This window comes from Hemicordylus capensis, chromosome 5, assembly GCF_027244095.1.
Source record: "Hemicordylus capensis ecotype Gifberg chromosome 5, rHemCap1.1.pri, whole genome shotgun sequence".
Lineage (NCBI taxonomy): Eukaryota > Metazoa > Chordata > Lepidosauria > Squamata > Cordylidae > Hemicordylus > Hemicordylus capensis.
In genome coordinates, this window is record NC_069661.1 from 210139899 (window position 1) to 210165115 (window position 25217).

General features: G+C 45.2%; 1 protein-coding gene across 13 annotated transcripts in view; it reads right to left on the bottom strand.

Annotated features, from left to right (window-relative positions):
* The window catches only part of AGBL3 (AGBL carboxypeptidase 3), a 93573-nt gene that overhangs the window by 65979 nt on the left and 2377 nt on the right, over nucleotides 1-25217 (bottom strand). For 10 of the 13 annotated variants that reach the window (XM_053252809.1, XM_053252810.1, XM_053252807.1 and 7 more), the window contains exons 2-5: nucleotides 23633-23737; nucleotides 15675-15735; nucleotides 14624-14806; nucleotides 1575-1682 (exon numbers count right to left, since the gene is read on the bottom strand). In XM_053252809.1, coding sequence (XP_053108784.1) covers nucleotides 1575-1682; nucleotides 14624-14806; nucleotides 15675-15735; nucleotides 23633-23698 — 418 coding nt within the window. In that variant the 5' untranslated portion in view covers nucleotides 23699-23737. Of the gene's footprint in view, nucleotides 1-1574; nucleotides 1683-4187; nucleotides 6168-14623; nucleotides 14807-15674; nucleotides 15736-23632; nucleotides 24053-25217 lie in introns of those variants that run through there. The other 3 variants (XM_053252808.1, XM_053252816.1, XM_053252815.1) reach the window with 3 other exon arrangements.

Here is a 25217-nt window from a genome sequence, read left to right on the forward strand (position 1 = left end):
TTTGTTTGGGTGACTAGATTTAGGCAGCACTGTCTGCTGCAAGATATTCCCCTTAGGGCAGGCCTGCACAACATAAGGCCTGGGGGCCGGATTCAGCCCGCAGTGACTATTTTACTGGCCCCCAGGTATCCTGTAGCAACACAGGAGCTGGAAACTGCCTTACAGTGCCATCCTGTGCATGTTTTCTCAGAAATATGCTCCATGCACAGAAATGTGCCCAGTTTACTCCCATGTAAACATGCCTAGCATTGCAGCCTGAAAGCAGCAATGATTTAGGGAGAGGAGAGGGCTTGGCAATTATTTGGGGCTGGCATGCACTCTAGGGCCCCCACTGATTGAGCAGGGGCAGGACCTATTCTCTGGCCGCTATCCTTGGTTCAAACTATGGGTCCACTGACAAAGGGAACAGATCCACAAGTAACTAATAATATTTTTAATTTTAATGCAATAATGTGCTAAAAATTGACACTGCCCCTGCATGCCAAATTGTGGCATTTGAGTTGTGCAGCCCCGCCTTAGGCGATGGAACTATAGCTCAGTGGTAGAGCATCTGTTTGCCTGCAAAACACCCCAGGTTCATTCCCTGGCATATCCAGATAGGGCCAGGAGAGACTTCTGCCTGAAACCTGGGAGAGCCATTGCATGTAGACACTGCTGAGCTAGATGGACCAACAGTCTGACTTGGTACAAGGCAGCTTCCTTCCCTCTAATGGATGAAGTTTCTAACAAGTTTCAGATAAGACAGAGGTTCTGTTAGCAGGCAAATCCTGGATGGAGAGATTCATCTGGTTCTGGATGGGGATTGTGCTCCCACTGAAAGCCAAACAAGCATCCTGGGGATGTGGCTGGACTTGTCCTTGTTGGCTCAGGTGCCAGTCATGTTCAGGGGTACCTTTCACTGGCTTCAGCTGGTGTGTCAACTGCAGCCCTATCTAGAAAAGGCGGGCGTTGTCTTATGTTATCCATACACTGGTCACATCCAAGATAGATTATTGCAATGCATTATAAATGGGGCTGCCTCTCAACAACAACAACAACAACAACAATTTATATACCACTTTTCAACAAAAGTTGTCAAAACAGTTTACACAGAGAAATAATAAATAAATAAGATGGCTCCCTGTCCCCAAAGGGCTCACAGTCTAAAATATGGTCCAGAAGCTTAAGAACATGGCAGCCAGATTACTGGTTGGAGCAAATCGTGCAGACCATATTATACCTGTTCTGGCCATTGGTTACCAATATGCTTCCAGGACCAATTCAAAGTGCTGACACTGGCCTTTAAATCTTTAAGCAGCTTGGGACCAGGTTATTTAAGGACTGCCTGCTCCCAAATGCACCTGACGAGCTTCTGAGATAGGCCACAGAGCCCCTGCTCTCTGATCTTCTTCCACTATCAGATGCAATGTTGACAGCCACCTGAAGCAGGGGGCTGTTTGATGCTGGTGCTGGGACTTCAGAACTCTCTCCCCCAGGAGATCAGGCTGGTTCTCTCTTTCCCATAGTCGTTAGAAAGGGCACTATGAAAAATTCTTCTATTAAGCTGTATGCATTCTATAATAAAGTGCTCAGACCTTCATCTGCAAGGTAGACCACAGCACCCTCTCCAGGTTCTGGGCAGAGTGGCTCAGTCTCCAGACCAGTTGGGATGTACAGTGGCTCGGACTGAGGAGGCGTCCAGTCTGAAACAGAAAACAAAATGTGTCATTTCACTCAGGACGGCTTGTTAAACTGCATGTTTAACCTGTCCTTCGTCTAAAGAGCTGTGTACATGGTTTTCGTACTGCTCATTTCACCCTCTCTACAGCTCTGCAAGGTAAGCTGGACAGGCAGTAGTGACTGACTCAAATAATCCAGTGAGCTTCTTGGCTAAGTGAGGACCTTAACTCAGTGTCTGCAGCCCTAGCATGACACTCTAAGCACTTCAAATATGCCCCCTGTTTATTCAAGATACATACATGTTAGGCCACCAAAGACCATTAAATTAGCTTTATAATTTGGTAATGCAAGAATAAGGAAATGTTTCCTTTAAAATACTCTTTTGCATTTTTAAGAGATCCAAGGATAGGATAAGGGTGTACATGGAACTTGCTGGTCTGGTTCAAGTCCAAATCAGACCCGAACCAGACTGGGCCAGTTCAGTCTGGCACCCCCTTGAACCACCACCCCCGGTTCAGGTCAGTCTGGAGGGAGAATCATGAACTTTTTAAAAAAAATGTTATTTTTTAAACTTACCCCCTCTGGGGGGGGTTCTCTGACACAGCGGGGGGAGGGGTCTGCAGAGGTTCCACCTCCCCCACCAGCCTCCCTTGCTTCCCAAACCGGCCCATTTGGCCGTCCTTTGGCCTGTGCAGGCCTTTCCCCCCAGTGCAGTGGCCATTTTGGAGGCCTCTGCGCCTGCACAATGGGCCTCTGCATGGTCTGGGTCATGCAGAGCCACTCAGAGGCCCATTGTGCAGACGTGGTAGCTTCCAAAATGGCCACCACACTGGAAGGGGGGGAAGGCCCGAACCGAATGGGCTGGTTTTGGAAGCAAGGGAGGCTGGCAGGGGGAGGGGGAACCTCCACAGACCCCCCCTGTCACCTTGGAGAATCCCCAACTTAAGCTTGCAACCCCCCTGAACAAGCTGTGGGGCGGTCCAGGGTTGGACCGAACAGGGGGTGGTTCAGTTTGACCTCGAATTGTCAAACCGAACTGGTTCGACGCCAAACACTTCCAACGTTGAGCCTGCTTGCACATCCCTAGGGTAGGATACACTTGTCCCAGATGTAACCATGAGAGCTAGCAATTTTATTTTTAAATGGAAATGGAAATCCTGATGAATCCATCTCTCATGAGAAAGCACCATCGACAGAGACATCCTGGTGAAACTCAAGCCACAAGAAATAGCCATTTTCAAAACTTAATAAGATACAATTCTAACCCATGAAAAGAAGCATTTATTTTTAAAATGCTACACTTTGCCATTGATGTTTGCGCAGCTCTTTGTCCTCTATTACACTGCAAACAATCTGTGACAGACTGACAAACATTGTCAACATAATCCACGGAAACAATGTGGAACGGGCAAGTCTTTGTTTATTGTGGCTGTTGAAGCCGTTCCTGTTACCAAAGATACTTTAAAAACCCAAGAGCAGTGCATTTCTTTGGTGGTGGGGATTGTGGTGGTGAAAGTAAGTATCAAAAAAGCTCTTATGGTGCATGATTCTTCCAGGTGTGCCTATTATTTCTCTGAAAACTCAGCCAATATTCCATATGTTGTAAGTCCTTTTTCCTCATCTATTTGCTAGCAAGAATGCTGTATGAGGCATTGAATTAAGACATGGACATCTCCATACAAATTTTAGAGGGAAATCTACATACGCTTTCTATGCTGCAAGAGAGGAACACAAAGAGGCACCTTTCAAAAGCGGTAATTCTCTTTATTTAGCAGGGGGAGAGCAACTGGCCCTATCTATCCCCAGCACAGCATCCTCTCCAGTGGCTGTTGCTGGTGTCTATCTTATGTTTTGTTTTGTTTTTTAAAGACTGTGAGCCCTTTGGGGACAGGGGGCCATTTTATTTATATCTATGTAAACCGCTTTGGGAAATTTTTGTTGAAGAGCGGTATAGAAATATTTGTCGTGTCCGTATAGTTATATGATCTAGGAATGCCCACAAGCATTATTTCACGCATTATTTCACAAGTCATGGGAAATTGTTTTTGCCACAAGGTGTCAGCATGGGACCACAAACCTGTGAACAAGAAAAGAATTACACATTTTTTGCTGAACTGCAGGATTCAACAGGAAATCCCTATTAAAATGAATGGAGCTTGACCACAGCTGTGGGCATTTGGTAGATTTAGTACACATGGGATATCAAGCGAAAACTTCAGATGATGTCTCCCACCAATATAGGTTCAGAGGTACACAATACAAAACAGTGCATAAACCAATGCATAAACCAGTGCATAAACCAATCAGGCAATTTTCTACCTTTTACATGCTTCAGGATCTCTCGAATTGTGCCCAACTCCACCATTCTATTGAGCAATATATCCCCCATATTCATTTGGTTGATTCCCAGTGCTAGTTGATTATTGTCTCAGCAGGCTTTAGCCCATTCACTCCCCCTCCACTGCTTGATTTATTATAACAGCTTTAAATGGAGGAGACAGGGGGGAAATGGCCTATAGGGAGCCTACCCAGTCACACTTGCTGGTGCTTCAGTGGCATGGCTGAGGCCAAGCTGCAGATTTTCAACCTTGGTAGGGTCTGGTGGAGACCCAAGATGCTCATGTATGTGCCTCAAGCAGAAGACAGCTGAGTAAAAGAGGGAGGGTATGTTATCATAAAAACACAGACACAGAATAATGTATACATTTTTATAATAAACAAATTAGCCAGAATAAATTATACATTTTATTGAAGAGTATAGGTGTTGGACAGTATTCTGACAAAATCAAAGAGACATCAAGTTGTCAACCACTCCATTCATGCAGGGCGGACCTCCGTGGCTCTGACAGCTTCGTGACAGACAGAAGAACAAGAAGAGCAGATCTCCTATCACTGCACTGCCATGCCGGGTACAGCTGCACCTCTTGCATAGCTTTTTGTCATGCCCTTGTGTGCAGCACAAGCACCCGGAACAGACAAAGGGGTGGCAGCTTCACAAAGAAACAGCTGGATGCCTACTACTCATTGATGCTGTTCTCACTGGTGATCTTTATTGCTCAAGGAATGAGGAACATCCAGGCCTCTGCAACTGCTAAGGGCTATCTAGTTGCCTGTGGAGAGACAAGGGCAGCAGTTGCTCTATCAAGGGGCCATGTAAGGCAATGGCCTCAGGCAGCAAGTATGCAGTGGGGTAGTGAATGAAGGTTAGGGATATGCATGAATCACGATTGGCAGCATGATTCGGAACACAGCCCTAGCACCTTTTAAAAGGGAGTAGAGGAGGTGCATACCTGCTCCTTCGCCATTCACCACCACTTCCTGTATGGGTGGCGCTCCCCCAGCTATCTTTGTGTGCCAGTGACACTCTCCCCAGCTGCCCTCGCACAATGCCCGCATGCACATGGTCTCTGCGCATGCGTGGAGGCCATGTGTGTACCGGCATCACACACCCATTCCTTGGGTGCTGGCTCCCACCCAAGGAATGGCACAAAAGCAGATCACTGTTGTTTGCTTCAAGGGGAGCAAATGGCAACAAGCTGGCACTGGACAAGGGTAAAGTAATTGTCAGGCAGTGGTCGGACTCTGAGGACTCCGAGGAAGAATTGTCTGATTCACAGTCCCCTGAGGGGACCCTCCTGCAGGATGCTGAAGAAGAAGCCCCTCAGACGGAGCACTCACCTGCTGTAGAACAGCAAGAGGTTGCCGGGGAGCCATTGCTTTTTTCAGATGCGGAGGAGCTGGGACCAAGAAGCAGACTGGTGAGCCATGCGGAACGCCGAAGAGAATGCAGAAAGGAGCAGCGTGTTTGGCAACGCAGAAGCAGCCAGTTGGCTGCAAAGTCTTACAGGGGTGGTGTCTGAACTTGCAGCCCGAAGGCAGGCAGGGGCATTAATTGGCTTCACCTGGTGTGGGACCTTGAAGAACTATAAAGCCAGACCACTCCCTCTGCATCGCGCTGGTTTCAACTGATCACTCTGGCGTGCAGATTCAGTTTCCAGCTCCCAGAACCCTCATGCTGTTTGATCCTGGACCCCCGACCTTGGCCTGGATATCGACGTGTGACTTTCTCTGGAACCCTTAGACCACAGAACCAGCAACTTGACCCTTTTCCTGGCGATGACCCTGATTGGACTTGGCATTGACTACGATTTATGGACTGGTGATTCTAGGATGCATGATTTCCCTTGTTTCCATCCCCCATGTACTTTAATGCATTTTGGCTGCTGCTAAACAACGGCTTCACTCCTCCACACTCAGCAGCTGCTTTAATTTATTGCAGGAATGCACACAGCTGACAGTAATGGTCATCAGCTCCAACAGATATTACCTTTGCATAGGTGAATGTGCTACCATCTTGGTGCTTTTCCATTCCTTGTGTCTCATCCCCTTGTATCTATATTTGGTAGTAGACAACACAGTCACTAACAAAGCATTCACCCATATAGGTGAATCACCCTCATTCACCCTGAGACCTTGGGTTAGGGTGGTATAAAAATGCATTCAATCAATCAATCAATCAATCAATCAATCAATCAATAAAGTGTAGCAAGTTGCAGTGGACCCTGCTCTCTCCAGCTGCTGTGTGATCTGCTCCTTCCTCAGGCCCAGATCCTGCAAGCAAAAAAATGGTTGTATTTGGCTAGCAACACCAAAAGGGTGCCTGGATTCACTCTTAAAAGTGGCTGTGCTCTCCATTGCATGTGGGAGTGGACCTGAATTTGGAGGTTTATTACCAGCAGTCTCCTCCCCCACAGTACATATCTTCACTGTGTGGGAGATACTGCTACTATTGGAATTTAAGAGAGAATAAATTAAACTAGTACACAGTATTCCCCTATTGAAGATGGGGTTGGGAAACGGAAATATCTGTCAAAGTCACACTTTGAGGCATGGATTTCCTCTCCCTACTGAATCTCTCCTCCTTTGCTTACCTATGTAGAATGCCTTTTCCTGCATCCCCAATTGTAGCTTTAGAGTTGACATTCTTGTTGGGTGGTTCTTTCTGGAGAATGCCTGTACTTTAAAGAGTACTGAGAAAACAAGTGTTAGCAATGTGCTTTTCCTATTTTGTTTTTGATTGACTGATTAAGTGCCATCAAGTCGGTATCGACTTTTAGCGACCACATACATAGATTCTCTCCAAGATGATTTGTCTTTAACTTGGCCTTTTAGGTCTCTCAGTGGTGCATTCATTACTGTCATAATCGAGTCCATCCACCTTGCTGCTGGTCGTCCTCTTTTTCTCTTTCCTTCATTTTTCCCAGCATTATAGACTTCTCAAGGGAGCTGGGTCTTCGCATAATGTGTCCAAAGTATGATAGTTTGAACCTAGTCATTTGTGCCTCGAGTGAAAATTCTGGATTGATTTGTTCTATGATCCATTCGTTTGTTTCCCTGGCTGTCCATGGTATCCTCAAAAGCCTTCTCCAGCACCGAGTTCAAAAGACTCAATACATTTTCTATCTTGCTTCTTCAAAGTCCAGCTTTTCACAACCATGTTGATGGTCGATCCTAAAAGGCAGAAGCTATCCACCACTTCAGTATCTTCACTATCAGTTCTGAGGCTGGTTGCTGTACCCGTTGTCATTAGTTTAGTCTTCTTTACATTTAGTTGTAGTTCCATTTTTCACTGTGCTCCTTAACTTCCATTACTAGAGCTTGCAGATCATCTACATTCTCAGCTTTCAGAGTAGTGTCATCAATGTAGCGCAGGTTATTGATGTTTCTTCCTCCAACTTTAAAACCACGCTCATATTCTTCCAATCCAGTTTCTCTCAGTATATGTTCAGCACAGAAGTTGAATAAGGAAAAAAGTATACAGCCTTGTCTTGTTCCTTTGCTGATCCAGAACCAGTCCGTTTCACCATGTTCCGTCTGGACTGTGGCTTCCTGTCCTTTGCATAGGTTTCTCATGAGAACAATGAGATGTTCTGGGATGCCCATTTCCCTAAGGATATTCTACAACTTGACATGGCTGACAAAACTGAACGTTTTTCCGTAGTCAATGAAGCACATACTGAGGCGATTCTCACGATTGCCAAAAAGTGGGCGAAGGGAGCCTAGGCTTTTTGGCGAGCATGAGAACTACTGGGCTCGCAGGTGAGCCTGGTGTCCTCAAAGCGGGTAACCCGCTTAACTAGCCCTCCCCTTAGATGAGGTTAGCGGAGTGAGTTCTCCGCTTATCTTTTCGATCGTGTGTTGCCACAGCGCGACTCCGCACCGCGGTAACACATGAGGAGACCCCCGCAGGGAGGCTGAAACAATCCTCCCAGCCCTGGGGGTCTCTCCAGGATGCTGGGGATCCTGGAACTTCCGGAGGCCATGTGACCCCCGATCCCTGCAGCCCCCACCGGCTCCTTGATGGCGGCCAATCCGGCTGCTCAGGGCAGCCTGGATCATCTGCAGGGAGAGCGGGCCAAGCCCGCTCTCCTGCAGAACCCCCTCCGGCGAATCTCACTGATCATGAAACTCACCTCACTGACTTCTTTTTGGTATTTTTGGTTTTTAGCTCTGAGTATTTATTGTTTCTGCAAAATGTCTTTTCATCGGAATCCTCATAAGCAAAGTTCCTACTTGTGTTCCCTGAGTGCAAAAAACAATCCTCAGACTTCCATGGTTGGAAATCCAAAATTTCCTTCTTCAAAGGACAGTCATGTTGTTCTGTCCTAATCATGATATAGTTGTACAACTATCCAATGATGGCAGCTGAAATCCATCGATCCATTCATCTTCAGGCAAGTTATACCCAAGTTACAGGAGTTTGGAGATCACCTAGTTGGCAACTTGCTCCAACAAGGTCTAGAATTCTACTGAGGCCTTAAATTCCCCTTGAGTCAGACTACCTCTCCTGGGCTCTGTCCTCTTCCTGAAGAGTGAAGAGCTTTAAAGGGGTAAACTTAAGACCTGGAGCCTAGCATTCTGTTGCCTCTCCCACCTGGTGTGTTGCCTGTGCTGGCAAAAGGATATTGAAGAGCATGAGACCCCTGAAGTGGAGAGAGTTAGTTCCATAAGGAATTTGGCTCAGGTGTGCTGCCTCTGGGGCTTCCGGTTCAGGAGTCAAAGGGCTCCTGACTCATCATCTCTGTGCCAGGACCTGGGTCCAACGTCTATAAAATTTGCACAACTAGTCCTCTTAGCTCCTCATTCTCTGTGATAATCGTAGCTGTTGCTTAATGTTGGGGTCATAATACCTTGAAATGGCTATTTTTCCCCTTACAGAAAACTTGCACAGACCTGATCTGGGTCCATGGCCCTACCTCCATGATGGCATGGCATGGCACAATAACTTGCAGACTTCCAGTCATGGAAATCTATGGAACCTAATTCTCCAAATATGAAGAGACAGTTTCATGCCACACATCTGGTTATCTAAGATGTGTGTTCTGTGACTTGGACTTACATATCAGGCTAGATGGTGGCAGGTCATGAGTGGTTATGGTATATAGTGATGGGTCATGAATAGCTGGATGGAGAGGGAGGAGGTGTGGAACAGTTAGTTTAGGCTTTCTATTCATTTCAGTGGCAGTCACCTTTTGTTGGCATGATATACCAACAAAATATGTCCAACATGTCATTGGCAGGAGTGAGATGGGCATGCAAGAGAGCACAGGGTTCCAGCTAAGTCCCTCTCTTCTCCTGCCAGACCATCAACATTTGGCCCTTGAGCTGATGGCATTGTATGGGAATTACAGTTATGTCAGTACATGCCAGTGCAGTTGTGATGCTACAACAGTATAGACACACACCAACATATCTTTCAGATCAGCCAGTACAAGTGGGGTTAGTCACAATCCTATGGTCATTCAGCTGGCCAAAGCTCAGGAATTTATTGCAGTTAATTGATCAACTAGTGTGTGTTGTGGTGGTGGTGGGGGGTGGATTTTAATTCAGTAGAACTAAACAATAAGTCGACACTTGTTTTATTTTTAAGGCTATTTAGGTTCTGTCACATAGGAACATAGCAAGCTTCCTTATACCGAGTTAGGCCACTGGTCCACCTAGCTCAGTATTGTCTAAACCAGGCCTGCTCAACTTCGCCCCCCAGCTGTTTTTGAACTACAACTCCCACAATCCCCAGCCACAGTGGCCAATAGCCAGGGATTATGGGAATTGTAGGCCAACATCTGCAGGAGGGCCTAAGTTGAGCAGCCCTGGCCTACATTGACTGGCAGCAGCTCAAAGTTTCAGCAGGAGTCTCTCCCAGTCCTAAGCAGCGATGTCAATTAATGAACCTGAGACCTCAGATGGTCTTCCACTGAGCTACAGCCCCATCCCCTAAAGGAAATTTCTTACAGCATTCATATGTAGTCACCCATTCAAATACAAATCAAGCAGACCCTACTTAGCAAAGGGGTCAAGTCATGCTTGCTACCACAAGACCAGACCTCTTCCCCAGCCCATTGTTCTATTGGTCTGTTATTAGAATATTAATATTAATGGTTGTTGGTTGTAGTGTTGAGTCAGTATAACATTGTTCTATTATCATTGTTTGATACTATCAACAGGACCGCGTATTTTGGATCTGTCATTATGAGGGCAGTATAATTCATCTATAAACCTGATTTTATTGTGAACTGCTGTGAGAACCATTGCTGTTTAAAAGCTGTTACAAATATTGTTACATACTGTACATACAAATAAGACATATTTATTTATTAATAATATTTTTATAACACCTGATATGTACATCTCAAGGTGGTGTACAAAATTTAACGTATTTAAAATTCAACAGATTAAAATGCATGAAACAATAAAAACAGTTGCATAAAACAATTATTAAAACAAATTATTAAAATTAATTTTAATTAAAAGCCTGTGAGAACAGGTGAGTCTTGAGGGTCTTCCTGAAAACAAACAGAGAAGGAGATGCTCTTATTTCAGCAGGGAGCATATTCCAAAGCCCCGGGCCAGCCATAGAGAAAGTCTAGTTTTGGGTCGCCACCAAACAAGCCGGTGGCAACCATAACCAGACCTCTCCAGAAGATTGTAACAGACGGCAGGGTTCATGACAAAGGAGGCACTCTCTTAAATACCCTGGTCCCAAGCCGTTAAGGGCTTTATAGGTAACTAGTATCTTTCAGCCCGTTAAATTAACGGGGGCTAGTAGACCTTTGGGGCCAGCTAACTTTCTCTCTCCCCCCCCGTCTCTGGCGGGGCCGAGTGCATCCGCCGCCACCATCGGGCCCGGTCTCCCCGCCGCCGCTGTGGAGCCCGATGTTGGCCGCCAGCCCGCCGCCTCCACCGGCTTCCCCCGAGCCCGCTTCCCCCGGGCTCTGGCTTCCCCCGGGCCTGCCGCCTTCTCCGCCCTCCCCCGCTGCCTCCTCCCGCCCGGGCCCACCGCCTCCTCCGGCCGGGGCCACCCGGGGCCGCTGCCGCCTCGCCCGGCTTCCCCCGCTGCCTCCTAGCTTCGCCTGGCCGTCCAGCGGCGGCCGCTTGTCCGCGGCCCGCCCGCCCAGCGGCAGCTGCTTCTCCTCAGCCTGCCGCTGCTCCTCCCCCCGCCTGGCGTCTGCGGTAGCCGCTTCTCCTCGGCCCGCCATTTCGCTTCTCCTCCACCCGCCCAACATGGCAGCCGGTGCCCGCTCCATGTCTCTCTCGCCGTATTCTGCGCACGCGTGCACCACGCATGCGCTGAACACCCGAAAAAGACACAGACGCAGGTACCCAACCATTTTATTATATAGGATAACCAGCACTTTGTATTTCACCTGGAAACATATTGGCAGCCAATGCGGTACTTCTAAAACTGGTGTTATGTTGTCCCTTCGAGTTGTCTCAGAGTTCAGTCTGGCTGCCGCATTCTGTACCAATTGTAATTTCCAGACTACGTACAAAAGCAGCCCCACGTAGACTGCTTATAGTGGTCAAGCCTGGAGGTTACCTGCATATGTACCACGGTTTTAATGTCATTTACCTCCAGAAATGGACGTCGCTGACGTATCAGCCAAAGCTGATAAAAAGCGCTCATGGCCACTGCTTCAACCTAAGAAACTAGGTGTCAAGGTCTGGCCCAAGGCCAGCGAAGTACACGGCTCGGCTGCTTGCTGTGGGTGAATGACAATTGTTGAAACTCAGCAATGAGTGGGAGTCAGAGGTTCCAATTTATGGAGCCAGTCGAAAGCTCCCAGGTGTCAGGATTTACGGCTTGTCAGCCTTCGATAACAGGCGCTTACTCCTCCGCACCGCCTCCAGTTGTGACCTGCGTTTGAAACACCTGCGTTGCTGTGGCATCGGTGGAGCTCCAATGCCTAAATCATCCCCCGATTGGTCGCTGACATTTTCTGCTGGTTCAGGCTGTTGAGTCTGTTCTCAACCGTCAGCTAATTCCACTGCAGTCGGGCTCTGCCCTTCAGACATTCCAGACTCGGCTGAAATGCCGACAGCTTCCCTTTCTTCCTCGCTGTCAGAGCTAGGGGACATGACACTAGCGAGAGCTTTGGGTCCAGGAGTACTAAGACATAGGTACCAAGCTATGTACTTGATATTTCAGGGGGAGTGTAACCCCATCCAGAACAGGTGGAGCTGAACCATCTCTCGGGTCCCAACCCCCCACAGTCAGTACCTCTGTATTATTTGGATTCAACTTCAGTTTGTTATCCCTCATCTAGCCCATTACCACCTCCAGGCAGGCATTTAGAGAAGAAATGCCATTTCCTGATGAGGTTGACACGGAAAAATAGACCTGAGTATCATCAGCATATTAGTAACACTCAGCACCAAACCTCCTGATAATCTCTCCCAGCAGATGCTAAAATACATTGGCGATAGCATGGAGCCTTGTGGAACTCCACACTTTAGTTCTCACTTTGCGGAACAACAGTCTCCAAGCAACACGATCTGGAATGTACCAGATAGGTAGGAATGGAACCACTGTAAAACAGTGCCACCTAATCCCACCTCCCTCCGGCAGTCCAGAAGTATACCATGGTCAATGGTATTGAAAGCTGCAGAGAGATCCAAAAGGATCAGAGAGGATCAGCCTTTGTCGATAACCAGTTGGAGATCATCCATCAGGCCGACCAAGGCAGTCTCAACTCCATAGCCCACACGGAAGCCAGTTTGAAATGGGTCTAGATAACCTGCATCATCCAAAACTGCCCGGAGCTGAGAGGCCACCACCCACACAATCACCTTGTCCAACCATGGAAGATTGGAAACAGGGCTGTAATTAGCTAACTCCGAGGGATCCAATGCAGGTTTCTTCAAAAGTGGTCTAATAATAGCCTCCTTAAGGGACAAGGAGGCATCCTGCCCTCCCTCAGAGAAGGATTTATAATATTTACCAGACCCTCTCCGATAATATGATTGCCAGATGAGATAAGCCAAGTTGGGCAAGGGTCAAGAAAACAGGTTGTAGGATGCACAGTGAGAAGCAGTTTGTCCACCTTCTCAGGAGTCACAAACTGAAAATGATCCAATCTAATCCCATAAGAGGAGTTGCTGGACACCTCCACAGTAGACTCTGCAATAGCCGCGGAATCCAGCTAGGCCCAAATATGAGAAATTTTATCCACCAAAAAGTCATTAAAAACATCACAGCGAATGACAAATGGTTTCAAGTCCAAATTCAAGGGGGAGGGGGAGGGGCGCATACTACCCCCATCACAACCCTAGTCAACTCAGCTGGATGTGAATTTGCGGAAGCAATGCTGGCAGAAAAGAACTGTTTCTTTGCCACCCGCACTGCATAGACCTTCAAATGTGTTCTGTGTTGTGCCCGATCAGACTCGCGCCAAGTCTTCCTCCACTTGTGACTCTAGTCATCTACCTGCCCGCTTCAGTTCCCGTAGTTCATCCGAATACCATGGGGTTGTTTTTAAAGCAGGTCAGAGAGGAAGCTTAGAAGTGACTGTGTCTACTGGAATCATTATTCCATGTTTGCACCAGAGCATCAACAGAATCACTAGGAGAGTCAACCCTGAACCCTTCCAAGGCTTCTTGGAATCCTGTTGGATCCAATTACCTCCTCGGGGGGCCCAATCTAATAGATCCTTCACCCCTGAAGTGGTGGGTTGTGGCTGTCAATTCTATCTTAACCAGATGGTAGTCTGTCCATGACAATGGGGAGATGACAGGAGTCCCCACCCACGGACCACCACCCTGATCAGAGCAAAAGACCAAATTGAGTTTGTGACCAGCATCATGTGTCGGTCCAGAGACCAATTGGGATAGGCCCACAATCGTCATGGCCACTATGAACTCTTGAGCTGCTCCCAACAACCCAGTCCCAAAATGAACATTGAAGTCCCCCACCACCAACAACCTGGGCCACTCCAATGCCAACTCAGCAATGCCAACATATTCCTTCAACATCTGAAAAAAACTATTCAGAGATTTTGCAAATGCGCTTAAATTTAACAAATGAATTCATAGATTAAAGCAAGATAATTAAGCCAACTGAACATTATTTAACTGTCTACAGCAAAGATTATAAAGTTTTTTGCTAGATACATTAGTAATATATTGCTTTGAAACCAACAGGGGCGTAGCAAGGTTGTAGTAGGCCCAGAGACAAGATTTTAAAATGCCCCCCCCGAAGCTCAGCTCATGAAGTAAAGAAATCTTAAATGAGGCTGAATAGTGGTAACAAAAAGCATAGTAAAATACACACACACACACATAATCTCCTATGTGCCATAACAGAACATCATCCTAAATTATTTTTTAAAAGGTTTTGTAAATTGTGGACGATGCAAGTCATTTAATGGCACTAGAGAAAGACATGCTGTTCTGGTAGCTCCAGGTCTTAACATCCACATCTATTTTGGAGGATGAATGCAACTGAAGGAAGCCCGGGCTGGTGCGTGGCTGGGGGAGTCAGTCATGTGACTTGCCTCTGGGCGGGGGGAGGGGGGGCCAGGCAGCGGGCCCCCAGACAACTGTCTCCCTTTGCCCCATTACAGTTACGCCCCTGGAAACCAACCAATACAAAAGTACCAGATCAGAAAAAGTGTTTGGAATTATTTACCAATATGCTCAATTCTTTCTCTGATAACTTCATACTGATGGGGCCAGCGTACTAGTTGCAGATGTCCCGCAGGAGCCAACCCATATAAATCTCGTGGTTCACGAAGACGTGGGACCCATTTCCCTGCATTATATTCCAGTAAAATCTGTGTGGTCCGTGGCAAAAGTTGGTCATTCAAGGAATCTATGGGATAAAAGGAACAGATACATTGAGCCATCTTGCCCTGGAGTTTGAGTCTTGCTCATATCAGTCAGTCAGTTTGATTACAACTGAAAATAATCACAGGCCTATTCAGATACTCTGTTGTAGATGCATACAGGTGTCTGTAACATGTATATGCTTATGTTTGAATGATTGTACATGTCATTTTAGAAGTAGATTGGGCTACAGGCCCCTCCAAATGTAGACTACAAATAAGAAAGCTACAAGCATTAAACATGAATAACTGTTAGGGTGGTGCAGCAAATTGAGTTGATAGTTGTACCCGATTTGATTCAGGCTCTATCAGACAATTTTTGATCAGTCTGGGTCCAATGCAAAAGTTGACTGATAGGGTCTAATCCAACTGGTTCAGTACAAGGGTCTCCGATACACTGTGAACCAAGTTGGATCAGTGAAGGCCTTAGAAGATTGGGGCAAAGAACTACTGTTGGCTTAGAGCCAAGCGCAGAAGCCAACCGCTGCTGCCAGAGGCATGTGCCATGCTGCTTCATGTGCACCCTGCAAGCAGACGGCAGCAGCATGCCCCAACTGCTTAATATGGTGGTATCTGGACTTGTGAGGCAGGTGTGGGGCCAGCAATGGAGGGGAGGCAAAGTTGAAGTGAGCAGCAGGCAGGTGAGATGGCACCCACAGCAGGCAGGGGGCCCACACTCGCCACCTGAGGCTGTAGCCTCATCTGGCCTCATGGGGGAGTTACTCCTGAGTATGTGTAATAGGAGGCATCATGTACACCAGAGACTGTGTGTTCCATCTATATGCAAATCCACCCTTCATCTTACTTGTATGCATTCCAATTTGCTAGTATGAGAAGGAACAAATATATTGAGACCTGTAAAAAATGCACAATGCTCAAGATCTTCTGTTAAAAATGGGCCAAAGGGATCCTCATCCTACAATAAAGAAAAAGAAGAAAAGCAAGGTCACTCTTCTTTCTTATGAACTGAAAATAAAAATTACAATTATATCTAAAACAGAGCACTATACATTCAGAAATTGCAATCACTAAAATTTTAAAATACAGATAATGGAATTCTTAATAGATAATCTAATATAGATAATCTAAAATATAGATAGCCCAGGACCACAATGTAAATGAAATGGGGGTGAGCAGGGGCAGGGTGCATGATAATTGTGATTTTGCAATATGAAAAACAGATCCTTTTTGAAGATCTTACATTGTCAATATGACAAAAATGGTTTTATAGGTGAGCTCAATAGGCCTCCATGTGCTTTGAATAAAAAGCATAGCTGGAATTGTTAGGTAGTTATCTAAGCCAGGGTTTCTTAACCTTGGGCCCCCAGATGTTGTTGAGACTACAACTCCCAGAATCCCCAGACATGGCCTTTGTGGCTAGGGATTCTGGGAGGTGTAGTCCAACAACATCTGGGGGCCCAAGGTTAAGAAACCCTGATCTAAGCAAAGAGTAATGCCTACCTTGTACAAATAAGCAATAGTGTGACTATTACAATAAAATGTAGCATTTTAGAGTGTAATCATTACTTCATTACTCCATAGGGTCTTTTTTCCATTCAAAAGACTGCCCTTTGGATTAGTCTCTGCAGCTTTGGTATTTCAAAGAATGAAGTACATGTATACAATTTTTGGGACTATGGATGGCATCACTTACTTTCAGGATGACATTTTAGTGTATGGCAAAACTACTGAGGAGAATGATGCTAAATTGACAGAACAGAAGTCTTAAGAAAACTCTGGCAATATGGACTTGCTATCTCTGCAGAGAAATGTAAGTTTTGCACATACTCTGTGAGGTACTTGGGACACATAATATCTCAGAGTGGCACACATCCCGCAACAGACTTGGTGAAAGCTATTTGGGAAGCACCAGAGTCATCCAACAAGAATGTACTTCAATCATTTTTAGGACTCTGTGAGTATTACCCTAAATTTGTTAGACAATTTGCCTCAAATGTTGCTCCATTGTGTCTTCTTTTAAAAAAGAACATAGCATTTAACTGGGATGCATCCTGCAAGGTTAGTTTTCAGACAGGGGCGTGGCAAGGTTGGAGTAGGCCCAGAGACAAGATTTTAAAATGGGCCCCCCGCTGATATATACACACAAACATACTTCACAATATATAGTGCACTCACACTCACATCCCCATTATGAATACGGTGAATACTTAGTTCACATTGAATTGAGTTTCTTTTACTCTCTGCTCCTACCGATCTCCAAGAGACGCAACATAATTCATAGGGGGTGCAACATGGGTGGGCAGGGAGTCATGTGATGTGCCTCTGGGGGGCCCCCCCTCCCCTTGCCAAATGGTAGTTATGCCCCTGTTTTCAGACTGTCAGGCCGGCCAGTTGCTGAAAGCACTGCTCTCACTTCTTTTGACACCAACAGGCACACTATTGTAACTACTGATGCTTGTGAATATGGTTTGGGTGCTGACCCAGCAAAAAAGGGGGACAAGGAATTTACAGCTGCCTTTGCTTCCAGAGTGCTTACTGCATCTGAGAAGATGTATTCTATCATTGAAAAAGAAGCTCTAGCATGTTTCTGGGCAGTGAGGCACTTCAGGGGTTACTTGTGGGGCAAAAATTTTTCTTTACAGTCAGACCATAAATCCCTACCTTCTTTATTTACTACTCAGGGATCAAGTCACGCAACCCCAAGAATAGCCAATGAATCACGAGACTTATGGACTTTGATTTATAGATGGAATACCTGCCATGTATTTGGCATACATCTGCAGATTGTTTATTTCAACTTCCACTTCCAGGCCAAGAGGAGATCACAGAAGAAAAGGATGAAGGAGTATTAATTGCACAAAGAGCTTCATCCACTCATGGAGTGATCATGTCTTCTGAATGGAAAACAGCCCTCAGTGCTGATCAAGTGCTTAAAGGTAAAGTGTGCCATTGAGTTGGTGAGTTCTGGCAACCACAGAGCCCTGTGGTTGTCTTTGGTAAAATACAGGAGGGGTTTTAGGATTGCTATCTCCTGCACAGTATGAGACGATGCCTTTCAGCATCTTCTTATATCGCTGCTGCCCAATATTACTGAACTTAAACTTTACATAACTAATGAATCACTATGCAAAAACTGTTGGAAGTGAAGGACTATATGCTGTCTCTTGTCTCAATGACACAGGAAAACAGACTAGTGAGTCAGAGGGCTAGAGGGTCAAGACATTGGTCATCTACTGCTCTGACACCATCCCTTTGGAATGTAGATTGCTACTCTCAGGGGACTTCCTTCTTCCTTCCATCTGAAACTATGAACTGGCTCCAAGTTACTTTACTCTCCGCATATACGCATGCCTAACTAAATTCCTCTGTGTTGTGCCTCTGTGCACTCTGCTATAATGAAAAAGGGTTTCTTTTACCAGAGAGAATTCCCAACAAAAACAGGGTAACTAAATATCTTCAATCATACATGCATGTAGTGAGTGAGCTGTCCCTTCTCAATGAGTTGGTGGTGAGCACTGATTGTTTGGTGGTGCCAACCTCCTTACAACCAAATGTGATCAAAATTGCCCATAAAGGTCACCTGGGCATGAGCTTGACTAAAAGGGGAATCAGAGAAAGTTTCTGGTGAACAGGTATGAAAACGTAATCAGGCACTGTATGGCTTTTGCTGCATGTGTCAAATCACAGACCACCCCCTTGACTCCAGTAGAGTATCCCAATGGTCCCCAGGAATAACTTGCTCTGAATATAACTGGAGCCTCTTGATAACCAATCCACACAACAAACATTTGTTATAGTGATGGTGAATTACTATTCCAGGTGGCCAGAAGTTTCATTTGCTGACAACATTACTACAAATAAGATGACCCAGTTCATGGCTGCAGTTTTTGCAAGAGAATGGTGGTACATATGTTGGTAACCTCCTAGGCTAGATTACTGCAATGTGCTCAATGTGGAGCTGCCTTTGTACGTAGTCCAGAAACTACAGTTGGTCCAGAATGAGGTAGCCAGGTTGGTCTCTGGGTCATCTAGGAGACACCATATCACTCCTGTGTTGAAAGAACTACACTGGCTGCTGCTATGTTTCCAGGCAAAATACAAGGTGCTGGTTATTATCTATAAAGCCTTAAACATCTTCTTCACCATGAGCTCCACCACCTGTTAAGATCATCTGGAAAGGTTCATCTGCAGTTGCTGCCAACTCATTTGGCGGCGACTCAGGAATGGGCCTTCTCCGTTGCTGCCCCTGGACTTTGGAATGCGCTCCCTGTTGAAATAAGAGCCTCCCCATCTCTGGCAATTTTTAAAAAGGCACTGGAGACACAATTATTCACCCAGGCTTTTAATTAGATTCATGGTTTTAAATTTTTTAATGTTGGTTGGTTTTAAATTATTTTATGTTCAAATGATTTTAATTGTTTAATTGATTTAGTTTTGATTTTAATTGTTTTGTTTTTATTTTGATATGAACTGCGCTGAACCAGTTTTGGAAGGGCGGTATATAGATCAATCAATCAATCAATCAATCAAATAAATAACTTCCCAAAGAACTAGTGATTGACAATGAGACTCAGCTTACCTCATTAGAAATGAAGCAATACTTGCATAACCATGGGATAAAACACAAGATTATTTCCTTGTACCATCCTCAAGGGAATGGCTTAGTGGAAAGAATGATGGAAAGTTTACAACTGGCTACTATGCAACAACCATCCTGGAAAGAAGCAATCCATGAAACTCTCCTCATTCATACTCCTCCTCATTCCAGTATAGGAAAAATCACATTTTGAACTGCTGAGAGGACACAAAGCTACGATCAAACTTACCCAATAGCAACAACTAATAGGGTTTTCCTTGCCATCTCACTCTGAGAATGCAGAGATTTATGACTAGGTAAGGGAGAAGCAACAAAACTATAAATTGAATGTGGATCAGAAATGGGCGCAAAACAGCAAATGTTTCAGGTGGGAGACTTTGTTCAAGTACAGTTGCCGTATAAAGCGAGAAAGGGATGTTCCAAATATTCTGGACCAAAACAAATGATTGAAATCTGAGGAAATTCTGTCCTATTGGATGATGGAAAGAAAGTGAACAGTTCAAGCTTTTCCAGCATGCATACCCTGGTGGCACAGTGGTAAAACTGCCGCCCTGTAACCAGAAGGTTACAAGTTCGATCCTGACCAGGGGCTCAAGGTTGACTCAGCCTTCCATCCTTCCGAGGTCGGTAAAATGAGTACCCAGAATGTTGGGGGCAATATGCTAAATCATTGTAAACCGCTTAGAGAGCTCTGGCTATAGAGCGGTATATAAATGTAAGTGCTAAGTGCTACTATGAGATAAGAGGGAAGAGAGTCTGATTTCAAGAGAGTAGCTGGAGGAGAGGCCTTTGATATTGCTTCCAGTTTTGACCTCACAGATGGGGCTGATGACAATCCTCGGTACCAGAAGAAAAATTACAAACAGCTTCTGTGCCAGAGACCCCAAGAATTAGGAGGTGTGTGTGTGAAAGGAGACCACCTCAAAGACTTCAAGACTTTGTCACTGAATTTTAAATCAGTTCAATACTGGTTGTTATAAAGGAGAGAGATGCGTTGTATTCTATCTAGTAGTATTTTATGTTTTGTGATTTTGTCCTAGTAGCAATCCTGTAGAGAGTGTGGGGGTGGAGTCAGAAAGCAAAGGGAAATGAGAAGGAGAAGAAAGGGAAAGGAGAAGGAGAAAAATTGAGTTGTTTCTGAATAAAGTCTTAGTTAAACCAAGTTAGACTTCTTCATGTTTATGAGGGAAACAGCTATACAACAAGGCTAAATAATGATTTGGTGTGCACTGACTAGGCAAGTGAAATTGAAGTGTATGTGATGAATGGTATGAGGATTGCATTCTCAACAGACGCCAGGTTTCTACAGAGCCTAATTTGCTGGGTCAAAGGTGACGTGCAGTTCCTTTATAGCTTCTTCAACCAACAGAGGTCTTGGTACCAATGAGATTTTAACAGAAAATTGCCATGAGATATGTGACAATTCGTTTCACTTTAGGAACATAGGAAGCTGCCATATACTGAGTCAGACCATTGGTCCATCTAGCTCAGTATTGTCTTCACAGACCGGCAGCGGCTTTTCCAAGGTTTCAGGCAGGAATCTCTCTCAGCCCTATCTTGGAGATGCCAGGGAGGGAACCTGGAGCCTAGATGCTCTTCCCAGAGCAGCTCCATCCCCGAAGGGGAATATCTTATAGTGCTCACACATCAAGTCTCCCTTTCGTATGCAAGCAGGGTGGACCCTGCTTAGCTATGGGGACAATTCATGCTTGCTACCACAAGACCAGCTCTCCTCCCTTACCAGCTCTCCTCTTTGCACAAGATATTTTTGAAAGATTTATAGATTCAGAGCTATTTGCACAGGCAGCATGCCACACAAGGCTAAACACATCTTCAGATTATGTGAATGAACAGTTAGACTACGCAAGGTTTAACACATGTAATTCATGGCTTCCAACAAACCTCACATCATGAAAGTTTGCAGAAAAATAGGCCTGGGACACACACACACCCCTTCCCAAAGACCCTTCACTCCTAAACTGCCACTTGCCAAGCAGTCTGATATCAAGTCTGGGTTCTCCAACAAAATGAGCATTTTTAAATTTTGTTTTTATGGGACTCTGTACTTTCTCTATATAACCCTAACCCTAATTTTTAAGAGATCCTGAGTATGCATTCTTGCTTTGTAAACTTAAGACACATTAGAAGACCACAAGATTCCTAGTAAAAAAAAATTAGACCATGCAAGTACATTTTATCTAACAGGATCATACACAACAGGAAGTATGGGCCACTCACACTAATTACAAATGTTCAAATACCTGAAATATTTGATGTGTAACTCTAAACACACGTTTTCCTCCTTTCATGTTGATATTGTTTATCACTTATACTTTTATTCTGATCTGCAATTAACATTACCCCTTTAGCCCTACAAACCTATGCACAATTATCTGGGAGTAACCTCCATTTTTCTCAGTGGGACTTACATTTGAATAAACATGTTCAGGATTCAGCTATATATTTCCATATTACTCAAAACCTATTCATGTTCATATAAACACTTTAATCCATAATACTACTGAAGCAAAAGTGATATAGAACCAGGAAGCAACTGAGGGAACCCAAAGAACCAGAACAATTAGAGCATAAGCTTCTAGTTAGGATTATCTATCTACCGATCTATGAATCAGATTTTGTATGCTGCCTCAAACTTCTGTCTCTGGGTGGCTCACAACTAACAAACCCTTGCGACTAGTTTTATAAGGCATCTTCATTTGCCATCAGGGCAATACAATTGCTTAGCAGAATAGTGACAGTAAAGGTAAAGTGTGCCGCTGAGTCAGTGTTGACTCCTGGAGACCACAGAGCCCTGTGGTTGTCTTTGGTAGAACACAGAAGGGGTTCACCGTTGCCATCACCCGTGCAGTAAGAGATTATGCCTTTCAGCATCTTCCTATATTGCTGCTGCCTGATATAGGTATTTCCCATAGTCTGGGAAACATATCAGTGGGGATTCGAATCGGCAACCCCCCCGCTGTACCATTAGATGGCTATGGTGACAGTACTCGTAGTAAAATCCACTCACACAGCAGAAAAGTCATTCGTCTTTTATACATGTAATTTTGTTTTAATATGTTGTGGCTTAGGCATGGTAGAAAAGAAGCAGGGGTGGAGCCACCATTGGGCGAATGGGTTCAAAGAACCCAGGCTGCCACCAATCAGGGGCCACAAGCGCGGCCCCAGACATGCCCCCCGCGTCTGACATCAGACGCACACGGGGGGGGGGGGTTATTTTCGTCTCAAATGGGGCCGTGCAGCCCCATTTAGAGCTGAAATCGGCCTGCACTGCATTGGCAGTGCAGCCGGAGTGACTCTCCCTGCCTTAGAGGCAGGGAGAGCTGCTCCTGGTCTCGATGCCAATGCAGAGGGGCCAATTGATCTCCCTCCCAAACGGAGCTGCGTGGCCCTGTTTAGGAGAGAGATCGGCCCGCGCTGCATTGGCAGCGTAGCCAGAACGGCTCTCCCTGCCTTTAAGACAGGGAGAGTTGCTCCGGCCCAGGCTGCCCAATGCAGCATGGGCCGATCTCCCTTCCAAACGGGGCCGTGCGGCCCCATTTGGAAGGAAGACCACGTCCCCTGCATCTGATGTCCGGCACGGGGTGTGGCTAGCCGGGTCCCCACGTCTGACATCAGACGTGAGGGACGGGGCCAGGGGGCCATGGTGGCATCTGCAGGCCACCGCCAGGCTCCCTACACTGCTGAAAAGAAGCATCGCGGTCTTGTGAAAAACTTGTTGTCATAATTCCTAAAATAATTTTTTCACAGCATAGCCTGAGATCAGTAATGAAAAAGGAAGAAAGCTCCTTACAAAAGGAATTTATAATCTAAACGGATATACAATATGCAGACCAAACATGAAGAAATGTAATAATGATGTAACGTCACATTTTCCAGCTGCATGCTTTCTGTTTGAGTAATCATGGAAGGCCTCATGGAAGGAGTAAGGGCTTATTCACCCCACTACTTCAATGCAGTAGCTGTCAGAATTGGTTGTGTGACTAGTCTGGCATACATGAAAACCAGATTTCACAATGACTTGAGGGCTGGTTCATACCTGTAAGCAAAGTTCCCCACTCCCACCCCTACACATAAATGCATGGAGAAATACATTCTGTGGAGAAATGTTACTGTGAATTGGAGGGACCAAGGTCTGGAATGGGAAGGAAATCTAAACCATCATTAACAAATACAACATGTTACAAGAAACTGATTGTGTATAAGAACTATATTTAAAACTAAAGAATAAACATACCGAATTGTAACCATCATTGATTAATTGTTCTGTTTGTTGCTTGTTCTTATTTGACTCTTCGGACATAATCTCCTGAAATCAGGCCTTTTATTTTTCCTCTATGGACTGTGAAACACATGAAAACCAATAGTTTGAACACGGTATGCAACCTAACTTGCAACTCTTTTTATGCAAACACACAAAAGAAATATTAGAAGTAGAGTATTTGGCAAGCTGTGCTTTTTAGGTGCCTAACAATCACAACCATTTGGACAGATGTTAATGGTATTTAACAGTATTTAACATAGTATGAGCAAGCTGTCAGTCAGCTGGTGGGCAGGGGCCATCCTCTTGCATCATGTATCTGCCCACCCTGTTTAATTGTGGCTACACCCCTTATAAGTTATATTATATTACTGCTATATTAGTGCATAACCATGTATAGGCTTTGGTACTAGAAATAATTTTGAGACTTAGCTGGTTGTGTTATTGCCATGAAACATGGTGAGGAAAAGCATTGCCACCTTTTCATGCATTCACTGGTTGCAACACTGCATCATCATTTCTCAGGGACACAAGAGCAATTTCCCCCATTTTCACAGATGCACTCAACTTTTAATGTCAGAAGATGGGGAGTTCAGGCAGTGTTTAGGCAATTTCAGACTGTATTCTCTGCTGGTGAATGAAGAGAGAGGATGTTGTTTTCCCCACGGTAGATAAACTGAACGCATGTCACCTAAGGCAGATACCTTGTAGCAGCATACTACCCATGCCATCTATCAGGCTGTTCAAATCTGAGGACTATCACTGGTGAAGAAACAAATACTTCTACCTGAGCACGAGACTGGAGTCAAAGTAACATGGGGTAGAAAATATATTGGGCTACAGCCCTTGACAAATTTTCTTTGGATCTAGGAGCCAACCCAAAAATTTAGGAGCCAGAAGATGGGCACTTGACAAAATTGCTGAATTTAGTGAAGGACATTGTGGAAGGAGAGGATAAATGGGTTTCTCTTTATCCCCTTTACAAGTAACAGAGATTTTTTTCCCCATAGAGAACTGTGCAGAAAAAGTATTCTGGAATAAGAATGTTAACCTTGGTTTTCCTCTGTTCCTTTTCTCCCCCTCCACTCACTTCCTCTGTTGCTTCATGTATAGTGAATTGAGATGATAACCTACCCAGGGCATGGACATATGCTCTTATAATTTGTAATGTGATCTACAGTTATGGCACTATACAATCTTTTTAAAAGAGGTACTGTATATCCTAAATATGGGCACAGCAGTACACCAACTGCCTGAGTGACACCACTGCATAGCAATGAGAGAGATATCCTGCAATAAAGCAAATATTCTTTTTTTCCGGAGACACCCCTAGGCTGAAAGAGATGGTTGTGCACAAACTGGCTGTGCAAACCACGACACCCACAACTGTCTCACCATTATGCCTAGCGCTGTGTGACCAGACAGTAGCAAAAGAGCACAAGTCTCCTATGCCTTTGTTGTTTAATTTTAGATTTTATTGTGAATTTCAGTTGGTGCCGCTTTTCTCAAGCCTGAAGGCTGAACCACTAAGGCATGGCGAGCTAAAACTTTGCTTCACACC